The sequence below is a fragment of the Lupinus angustifolius genome, unplaced genomic scaffold (genome assembly GCF_001865875.1).
Source record: "Lupinus angustifolius cultivar Tanjil unplaced genomic scaffold, LupAngTanjil_v1.0 Scaffold_5_91, whole genome shotgun sequence".
NCBI lineage: Eukaryota > Viridiplantae > Streptophyta > Magnoliopsida > Fabales > Fabaceae > Lupinus > Lupinus angustifolius.
This window is the reverse complement of record NW_017717304.1, coordinates 1-11,760: the sequence shown is the minus strand read 5'-3', so window position 1 is coordinate 11,760 and position 11,760 is coordinate 1. Positions and strand designations below refer to the sequence as shown.

Below are 11,760 nucleotides of genomic sequence, written 5' to 3'. Positions count from 1 at the left end.
TCATTATTTTAACTTGTAAATCAAAGAGTAAAATATGCTAAACCACTTTTTAAAACATAATACTTTCTAAAAATGAAACATTTTCAACAACGACTCATCAACATCATAAACTTTCAAAAATAAAATACAAACTTTTTCTTAAACACATTAAAGGTTCATTTGATGTTAAAATTATCACCTTTAAACATATTCAAATACTAACAATTATTTATAATATTTCCAAACAAATAACTCATCTAACCTTGTCCAAAGATATAGTTTTTCCATCTAAGAACAATGAAGAAATTTCAAGATTTACAAAAGTCAAAAACTACATAAATGTTTATGTGATTTTATTATCATCCCCTTTAGTTATGTATTCATAAAATACTTAAAGAACAAATATAAACTCTACTTTATGAACAACATAATAAAATCTCATAATTTTGTATGAAGTATGAGAAGAAGATGAAGAAGAGAAAATAAAAGACTACCTTAGTTTGTATAGGGAATTTAGTGTAAAAATGAGAGAATGGGGTGAGGTATTTATAGGAGAGCCTCACCCTCATCAAATCATAAAATTTAATACAAAGTAAGTAAATTTAGACTAACATAGATGATGTGTCTAATGGTGGTGGAGTGAGAGGATTTGTTGAGTGATTTAGGGGCTTTCTGAAGCTTTTGTATTACTTGTGTAACAAGTAACTGGCTCATTAAATGATGACTTCCAACTTTATTGATATGATATAATTTCCTGATAAACGTCGTTTCTGAACATTTTCAGATAATTTCATCTGGACATATACAATCTTCCGATTTAGGATATTTGCTCGAAACGTCGAAACTTAAATTTCAAAGTGAAAAATGTCTAGAGATGAGTTACAGATAAATTTGGTGTCTATTTTACTAGAAATAATATTTCGAATCCAACGGAGAAATCGGAATTCGATTCCGAATTACAGAACTAAAATAACTGGGCGAAAACTCGATAAAACGACCAGAAGTCGTCTCGAAAACTTTTATTCTCCAAAAATCTTGAAAAAATAGGGCAAGCAAGAAAATATTAATACAAGACTAAAACTCAGCAAATGTTTAGCCTAAAACATTACTGATTAATTTCTATAATTAATCCATTAATAATAATTACTTAATTAAAAGTGGTCTGAAAAACACGGTGTTACAAATTTTCCGTTCTTATTCTATGTGCCAATGTATATTTATTTTGAAGTGTTCATTTAATATATTTCTTACCTTTAATGTATTGTTTTTCATAAAAGAAACAATGCCTTAAATACAAATGTTTAGAAGTGAAAGTAATTTTGTTCGTTACCATAAAAATAAACATTTAATATTCAAGTACATAGCATAGAAGGGTCTAAATTTGACAAAATTTCCACATCAAGTCGAAAGTTAACGAAAAAGTATCAAGATATTCTGCAAAAGCAAATTAACACATTAAATGTTATCTCTCAAAGGATAGAAAACATCTTAGAATGGATATGCTCTTGAGGATTTGAAGAAAAATGTTAAATCCCAAGAATATTGAAATATAGTTCATTATAAATATTGAAGTCTTCAATAAGAGCAACTGGTGACTAATATTGACAAATACACTTACAATAAAAGTTGTTGTTAGACATTTCATCTATATAGGTATCTTATCTCTTTTAATCATTTGTTATTACATTAAATGCATAATAAAATTATTATTTTTGAAAATAATGGTTTTTCAAAAATAGTTTTCTAACATAGTTGGTGTCTACATATGAAACATCCATAGATATTAATAATGTAGACATCTAAGAATTTATTCAAAGTGAAGCCCTCCCAAAAGAAGATGGATTGCAAAACAAAAGATTCAATATCATGAGGACTTGAAAGCAAAAAAATTATATGGGATGTGGTATCACATGATGAGAACATGATATGATCATTATGATGGTTCACAATTGCAATAGTGCCAATGATATATGAAATATATTGTCACTGACTCATGAAGGTTCATCTTAAATGGAAGTGTCATAAAATAACATATTAACTACCAATATAAACTACTCAAGATGTTGGAACATGAAACTATTGATAAAATATTTAGAATATTCCAAATCATCTCCAATAATCTTAGGTCACTAGGAAAGATGTATGAGAATAAGGATCATGTCATGAAGATCCTTAGAAATATCTCAAAGTACTTGAATCCCAAAGTCATAGCAATTCAAGAAGCTAAAGATTTAAATTCTTTGGAAGAGTTGTTTAGATCCCTGAAGGTGCATGAGTTGGAACTTAATAAACAAGACATTGTTAAGAACCAGAACAATTCCAAGAAGACAAATAAACATAACAATTGAGTAATTGAAGGTAAATAGTAGGGAATAGTGTATTATTGCAAAAAAGGGAAATGTTTACAATAGATTGATTCTATTGCCACAGAGCAAAGCTCCTAGTAGAGAGTGACACACTCTCTATTCCATTCTTAACAGAAAGTTCTATTCCCAAAAAGATATCCTCCTCTCTCTCTCTTGCCTATTTGTAACCGAATAATACATCACACTATTTTACTAGATTTTGTCCAATTCCCTTTGCCACCTCATCGTTCTCACATGATCCTTTTTTCACCCGCTTAGTGTACAGCTTCCACACCTTAGGCCTACAACCTTCATGCATCAATCTGTCTTAGGTGTTAATTGGGCCAACTCCCTCAATCGATGCTCTAACAATACCTCCTCCTTCAACATTAGTCTTGTCCTCAAGACTAAACATTGGAAATTGGCTACGAATAGTGAACTCATCTTCCCACATGGCATCTTCAGCAGTCTTCACTGTCCACTAGATTAGCCATTGGTTAATCATCTCTCCCTTTTTTACCACTTTTCTTTCCGCAATAACAGTAGCAAGTTCTATCACATCAACACAGTCCCCTTCCAAACCCTTAGGCACTTCTTTTTGGACTTTCTAGTTTCCAATGGCCTTCTTGAGTAGTGACACGTGAAACGCATGGTGTATCTTCGATTCACAAGGCAATCTGAGCTTGTATGCTACTGCACCAATTCTCTCCAACACTTCAAAAGGACCATAAAATCTTGCCGATAGTTTGGGATTGATCCGTGCTACTATAGATTGTTGTCTATGGGGTCTCAACTTTAAGAAAACCCACTCTCCCACCTCAAAATTTCTCTATGTTCTCTTCGCATAATATTTATCCTTCATTCTACTTTGAGCTCTAACCAGATGGTATTTTAGTTGTCGCAAAGCCTCGTCTCTATCCACCAATTCCCTCTTAATTGCTTCGAACTTAACTTCACCTTGTTGCACCCTAATTAGATGAGGTGGTTTCCTCCCATAAACTGCCTCAAAAGGACTACAACTAGTTGATTCGTGGGATGTAGTATTGTACCAAAATTCGGCCCAATGCAACCACTGAAACCACCCCTTTGGTTGATCCGCTATAAAGCAACATAAAAATGTTTCTAAACACTGATTAATGACCTCTGTTTTCCCATCCGTTTGAGGATGGTAAGTGGTGCTCATGTTTAATTGTGTGCCTTGCATTCTGAATAACTCTTTCCAAAAATTACTAACAAAAATGGGGTCCCTATCGCTCAATATCGATGTTGGAAACCCGCAGCCTTACGATCTCTTTGATAAAAACTTTTGCAACCACCCGAGTCGTGTAAGGATGTTTTAGAGGAATAAAATGATTGTATTTGTACAACCTATCTACTACCACATAAATGGCTTCATACCCCTTTGATTTGGGCAAACCCGTGATGAAGTCCATGGACACCTCTTCCCAGATTTGTTCAGGAATGTTGAGTGGCTGCAACAGACCTCTAGGAGTTGTAGTTAAATACTTCTATCTTTGACACACATCACACTCTCTAACAAACTTTTGGACACCTTCTTTCATACCCACCTAGTACAAGTTTGATGCAATCCTTCAATATGTTTAATAGAAACCCGAGTGGCCTCCTTGTGGTGTGGTGTGATATTCTATCAACAATGTGGGAATCCATGAAGAATCTCTTGAAATTAAAAATCTTCCTCCATACAACAAGACTCCATTTTCCCAAGAGTTGCCTGACCTGATGGTATTTCCTCCCCGCAACTCCCTTATAATCTTCTGAATTGCCTCGTCTTTATTAGTTTCCTCAAGGATTGCTTTGTTGTCCATCCAGATAGGATAGTGCGCCAAAGTTTGTAATTGGTCTTCTTCATCTCTTCTTCATCAGTTTTGTTGGTTTACAATGTTGATTTTCTGCATTAACAGATGCTTGAGACTGTTTTGGTCCGTGCACACAATGAAGTTCTTTCCCAACATGTAGGATCTCTAATGTTGTATAACTAAAGCTACTACCATCAATTCTTTCTCGTAGGATGACTTTGCCAAATTCCTTTCCCCTAATGCTTTGCTGAAACAGGCCAGATGTTTGCCCTGTTGTTAGAGATGGAAAACGGGCCGCAAGGCCCGTTTATCCCGCGCCTGTAAATGCCCGCAAAAATTTAAGCGGACGCGGACATGCCTGTATGGGTTAACGGGCTTGCGAGCGGCCCACGGACATTGTTGAATAATTATAAAAAATAAAAAATTCATATAATAAAGTAGTTGAAGATAAAAAAATAACAATTTTTTTTATATTTTATATGAAGTTTAACAAATCACATTAGATTATAATTTTTTTAGGGATTAAAAATTACATTACATCATAACTTATTTAAAATTTTCTTACTTTTTCCTTAAATTATGTTTATGGGACACCCGCACGCCCAACGGAAATGCCCACAAACTTGGCAGGAAAAACGGGCAAAATTTGTAGGCCCTGCCCGCAAAAAAATGCGAGCAATGCGGGCGCGCCCGCGTGCAATGTCCGTTTTGCCATCTCTACCTGTTGTGTTAAAATGGCTCTAATCCCATGAACAGAAGCATCACATTCTATGGTGAATTCCTTGCTGAAATCTGGCAAAGCTAGGACCAGCATTGTAGTTATTCTCTTTTTTAGTTCCTCAAAAGCGACTTGGGTTGTAGCATTCCATATTAAACCTTCTTTCTTGGTGAGATCAGTCAGTGGCCTTGCAATCTTCCCATAATATTTAATAAATTTTCTGTGGTAACCTGTAAGACCTAGAAAATCTCTTACCCCTTTTACGTTTTTTGGGGTAGGCCATTGTAGAACACCCGATATCTTCTCAAGATCCATTGCCACTCCAACTTCAGATACAATGTGATCGAGGTACTCAATTTATCTTTGAATAAATTGACACTTCTTACGGTTAGTGACTAATTTGTGTTTCTGGAGTACCTACAATACTTCAGACAAATGGTGTAAATAGGAATCCCAATCTTGGCTGTATACTAGGATGTCATCAAAGAACACCAACATCCATTTCCGCAACATTGGTCGAAAAATCTCATTCATCAACAATTGAAACGTAGCAGGAGCATTCATTAGCCCAAAAGGCATCACTCTATACTCATAATGTTCCTCGTAGGTTCTAAACGCGGTTTTTTCTACATCCTCCTCCTTTACTCGTACTTGATGATACCCCGATTTAAGATCTAGTTTTGAGAAGAATTTGGCTCCATGAACTTCATCCAAGAGCTCATCAATCACTAGTATTGGGTATTTGTCTGGTATCGTGATTTTGTTCAAAGCACGATAGTCCATGCATAAACGCCATAAGTTGTCCTTCTTCTTCATTAGGATTATTGGGCTTGAATAAGCACTTTGACTATTCTTGATGATTCTAGCCATCATCACTCTCTGACTTATTTCTCTATCTCATCCTTGCAGTGATGGGGATAACGATATGGTCATACATTAACTGGTCCTTCCCCAGGCAAAAGATTGATGGCGTGTGCCTTCCCCCTCTTTGGAGGCATCCCTCTTGGTTCTTGAAAAACCTTGTCAAACTACTTCAACAATTTCTCCAAAGTAATTTGTTGTTCTTGCGTAATTCCTTCACCCAGATTCTTTCTATTTTTTGGGGAACTCACTTCCGTGGCCATGTCAAACCTTCCACCCATGTTTTTGGCTGAGTCAACAAACTTGGCAAAGCCCCATTTCTTCCAAATTCACAAGTCTCTCTTGTAAACTTGATATGTGCCCCATTCCATGTGAATTTCATAGTCTGTTGTTTCCAATCAATCATCATTTCCCCTAAACTAGAAAGCCCCGAAATTCTCAATACCATATCAATTCCTTCCAGTTCGAAAAAATAAGCATCCAGAATGAATTTCACGCCATTCAGTTCAACCTTCATTCCTCTACACACCCTTGTTGTTTCCACCTTATGACCATCACCCAATCTGATTTTTATACATTTGGTGCTTTCACTCTCCCATCCCATTGATTCCACTAATGCTCTTGATAGAAAATTATGGATAACTCCACTATCCACTAGAAACAACATTGGTACATCGTGAATCACTCCTTTTAGTTTAAGTGTGCGCGGGAAGTTTCTCTTATTACTCCCCAAATTTCCCAACCGTAAAATACTACATTCACCATCGGTCTCATCCTCGTCACACTTCACTTCAACCAATTCTTCCTCTTCTTCCACAATGGAGCTGTTTATCGGGGCACTGATGAAGGGGGTGATAGGGCCCTCCGCATTTGTAACAGAGTCCATTTTGTTTTCTCTCCATGAGAACATGATAGCTAAAATGTTCAGTACCCCTGTCTCTCGGTCCATAATTTTTTTTCCAATTGCTTCATGCCTCATATTTGGCCTCGACCCTGTGATTTCACTCTTTCCAGGCCCACTTGTTTGTGATCGGCTATCTTTTGCTCCATTCACCATAACCCATTTTGCTCCCATTCTGTTTTGGTGGATATTTTGTCTTGGACATGATTGGTGATCCATTTGAGATCCTGGCCCAAAACGAATATCTTCTCTACCTTTTGAGCTGAATCTTTGACTTCTTCCTTGCACTTCTTTTTCCACCACTCTGGTTACATTTATCAGGCGTGCATGAGAAATGGGTCCTAAAGCTTTCAAGCTCTGAATCCTTCCACGAATTTCATCCTTCAACCCATGCATAAAGCAACCAAAGAATTCGCCATCTGCTAATTTCCTCACCTGCGATGTCAAACACTCAAAATCTTGGATGTACTCCTCCACACTTCCTCGTTGGTGGAGCGCAGTGAGTTTCCCAAACACACTCCCTTCTCCCAAACCTCTGTACATGTCAATTAATTTAACTTTCAATTACCCCCAAGAGAGCTCATCTTCTTCATTAAACAAGAAGTTAAAAAATGAATAGTTGATCCTTCCATACAAAGTTGAGCCAAACTAACTCGAACCTCGTCATGGATTTCTTGCACCTTGAAATAGATCTTTGCTTGTGATATCCACCCAACTGGATCCTCGCCATTGAACATTGGCAACTCCACTCTCTTTACTGATTGCCGAAATTCATTGAGAGCATCTCCCTGCAATTGTTTCATTCCTGAACTGGATCCATTCTTTCCTGATGGTGAGTCTGAGTTTCTGCCCTTCTCTGGTGTAGATTTTTCGTCATCTGAAATTACTTCTTCCTCCTCTGAAGGGTTTACTGATTTGCTTCTTTGTGGTTCATTTTCTAGACTTCTCCTCAAAAAGGCCATCAAGTTAGCTTGATTCTCCTCTGCTTTCTCTTTCATCTCCGCCATCGTGATTTTGATGCTGATCAATTCACTTTCCATTGTTGTGACCTTTGCTTCCATTTCTCTTGATTGAATTGTTTCTTCTTTGGTGGCATTCAATGTCTGTAGATCATATTGCATCGGTCCTTCGTCAGCGTATCCGGCAGGTCAGACCAGTTTGTTAAGAACCAGAACAATTCCAACTAGAAAAATAAACAAAATAATTGAGTAATTGAAGCTAAACAATAGGGAATATTGTATTATTACAAAACAGGGAAATGTTTACAATAGATTGATTCTATTGCCACAGAGCAGTGCTCCTAATAGAGAGTGACATTCTATTCCCAAAAAGATACCCTCCTCATCTCTCTCTTGCTTATTTGGAACCGAAAAATACATCACATTATTCTACCAGATTTTGTCTCATTCCCTTTGCCACCTCACCATTCTCACATGGTCCTTTTTTTCACTCGCCTAGTGTACACCTTCCACACCTTGGGCCTACTACCTTCATGCATCAATCTGTCTTGGGTGTTAATTGGGCCAACTCCCTCAATTAACGCTCTAACAGACATCTTCAAAAAATCACTAATCTAACAGGGGAAAAGTTATCTCATTAAAACATTTCATAAGTTAAGAAATCATATAAAATGGAACTAGTATTATTAAGAAACAATCCAATTATAAGCTTGTTAACTCGGTAATAAAATCTATGTTGTTTGATAATGTTTCTAACTTATTTGTGGCATTTTGTAATAATAAAACCTTCTATTTTAGTTGTTTAATTATATATTTGTGTGATATTGATATTTTTAAATTTAAAAAATAAAACTATTAATTAATATTATCTAGTATTATGATTTTTTTAATGTAAGTTAAGTCAACATATTCAATCAGTGACTCACTAGTCTCACCAGTGAGGTAGTGACTTATTGACTTAATACTCTAATAGAAACAATCATCAATCCAATTTTAATAACATTAGTAAAAAATGATATTTACTAGTATGTATTTGTGGACATATATTTCTAAAAAATGACATTTAATAACGTTAAGATTTTCACTATATTAATTATTAAGTACATCCGTTGCAATACAAAATTTATAAATTTTGAATTTTTAAATAATGTCTCTAGGTCATATCTTATCATTTTCGTTAAATTAATAAGATAAACAAGGTTTCACATGGAAAATTAAATGAGAATAAAATATTTTCTAGTACAAGTAGATAAGTTATCTCATTCAACAACTAAAATCATGACATATGTTCTATTTAATCATTTTTGAAGAAGATAAATTATTTCTTGATATGAGATACTTTATTCTCAAATTAAATACACTTTCTCCCAATATATTAAATGCATCACGGCATAATGTTTCTTTTATTATCCTTAATGACTAAACTGTGTTCTTAAGATAGATGTCGTTGTTCATATAGTTTATCATCACAATACAAAAACAATAATTTAGTTTTTGTCTCTAACGTTGTAAGACAATTTGGTCCCGTGAGAATCTATTCTTTTTTGTAGTTAGCAAATTAATCAATAATGTGCAAAATAAGAAACCAAATTAATATTTTATAATCTCAATGAAGAAACTGATGATTTATTTACTAAATATATGAGTATAAACACATTAGAGAATGTTATAATAAATAATAGAGAGACACAAATTGGAGTTAGTTTCTTTAAGGAAACTAGTTTATTTAGAAATTGTATGTATCATTGGGAGCTTTAATTTGATCAATTGTGAGAGGTTGATCCATATTGACCAATGATTTTGAGTTAGAGACCCAAGAGTCGACAGTGGAATTAAATATTGGGGCTTTACAGTCATCCAGATCTAATTCAGTATAAATAAACAAGTTTAATTTAAAGTGACTAAGCCATTGTTTGGTAAGGTAAATATAGTAAAGAGAGAAAAGAGGGAAATTTTTTTTAAAGAGAAATGAAAATTTTCATTTGCTTGAGAGGAGAGAAAGAAGGGAGAGAGTAAAAATAGTTAACTAAAACTATTTCATTAATTTAGTTAAAATAATAAAAAAAGATTATTTTTTAATTATATATATTTAAAATTTTGATCCAATTAGAGTTATAGTTGGCAAAACGGACAATATCGGTGGGTGCCCGTATAACTCACATTTTTTGCATACATGACATACAAATTTTGCTCATTTTTATGTTACGTTTGCCAAGCGCGCTGACATTTTATTTGGGCATTGCGGGCGCCCATAAACATAATTTAAGGAGAAATTAAGAAATTTTCAAATAAGTTATGATGAAATTTGATTTTTAATCCCTAAAAAATTGTAATATAATGTGATTTGTTAAACTTTATATAAAATATCAAAAAAATTGTTAATTTTTTATCTTCAACTACTTTATTTAATTTAATTTTATTCATTATATGAATCTTTTAGTTATTTAACAATGCATGTGGGCCATCCTCAAGTTCGTTAGCCTGTTTTAAAACGGGCAGAACATTAAATTTTACCAATTAAACCAATGTGAGCATATTTTCGCCCACTTAAATTTTTGCGGGTATTTACAGATACAGGTAAAACGCGTCAAGCGGCTCATTGCTATCTCTAATTGGAGTGGATGAAGCATAAGATATTGATTTGATTTCTAAATCTATATCTATATAAATAAAAATGATTATTAAGACAACGACAATACATCAATCACTAGTACAAATGGATATGAATCTAAAAGTGGACGGTTAAACCTAAACTCTACCGGGAATAATATCTTCCTATGTAGGTTTACATGTCTAGAAGTTTTAATGAATCAATTTTAATGAATAATGATTCATTGTTCAAAATTATATTTTGTATCAATAATAATAAAACAAAATCGACAATTATAATGAATATTTAATTTTTTTAATCGATATGATGTATTTTAATTGAAGAGGGATATGATTTAAGATAATATATCTCTATAAATTTTAAGGAACTTTTACTAAGTGATTCCCCACCATAAATTAATGATACTCTCTAGAAGAAAAGACAACATGATTGGTGGACCATAGGATGATTACTTAGTGCGTGTTTAGAAGTGTATTGCACATTGCTAAACATGTGTTACAAATGTTTAAGTTACTCACAACTTCACACGGAATGTACACTTGACACCAATTCGGTTTTCAATCACGAAACTAATCATTCACTTACTTTTTTATATTTTGTCGATTGGTGTGCTTTATTTCATATCAACCCATAAACAATGTAATTTGGTAAATAACCGTTACAAATGCAGAAGCTAATCATAACAACTTCACATATAACGCACATTTGGCCCACGATATAGATTTTGATCACGAAACTAATCACACACTTACTTTTTATATCTTTTCGATTGTTGTGTTTTATTTCATATATACATAAACAATGCAACTTGGTGAACATTTGTTACAAATGGAGAAGCTGATCATAACAACTTCACATAAAACGCACAACTGACCCATAATATAGTTTTCGATCATGAAACTAATAGCACACTTACTTTTTTTTATCTTTTCTATTAGAGAATAATGTATCTCCTTAAATAAGGAGATAACTTATCTCCTCTAGCTAGTAAAAATGTGACATGTGTGCTATTTTGTTTATTTTTTAAAATATTTTTATTGAAAATGATGAAACATGACACATGTTATGATTTCAATGGCAGGAGGAGATAACTTATCTCCTTATACAAGGAGATACTTCATTCCCTTTCTATTATTATGTTTTATTTCATGCCTACATAAACATGCAATTTGGTGAACATTCGTTACAAATGCAGAAGCTAATCATAACAACTTCACATAAAACGCACATCTGGCCCACAATATAGATTTTAATCACGAAACTAATCACACACTTTCTTTTTATATCTTTTCGTCTGTTGTGCTTTATTTCATATCTACATAAACAATGCGGTATAAAAATAAAATGTAATTACTATGCCGTATAAAAAATTAATGTCCTCTATGGTTCATTTATATTAGTTATATTTAACAGTTAATAATAATTCAATATTAATAATATATAAATATGATTCATGTATCATATATTCATAATGTAACAAACTTTTAATTGTTGGCGCATAGATCTTTTTCTCAATAATAAAACTAAAAAGTAAGAGTATAACATATATATATATATATATATATATAT

At 33.5% G+C, this 11,760-nt stretch overlaps 1 protein-coding gene across 1 annotated transcript; it reads right to left on the bottom strand.

Annotated features, from left to right (window-relative positions):
- Positions 1-5,276: 5,276 nt before the first annotated feature.
- Positions 5,277-5,729, bottom strand: LOC109337316 (RNA-directed DNA polymerase homolog). The gene has a single exon (XM_019574268.1). The coding sequence runs from the start codon at positions 5,727-5,729 to the stop codon at positions 5,277-5,279; it is 453 nt and encodes a 150-aa protein (XP_019429813.1).
- Between the last annotated feature and the right edge of the window lie 6,031 nt (positions 5,730-11,760).

Coding starts and splice junctions, on each gene's coding strand:
- LOC109337316 (XM_019574268.1), bottom strand. CDS start 5,729: ATGGCTAGAATCATCAAGAATAGTCAAAGTGCTTATTCAAGCCCAATA.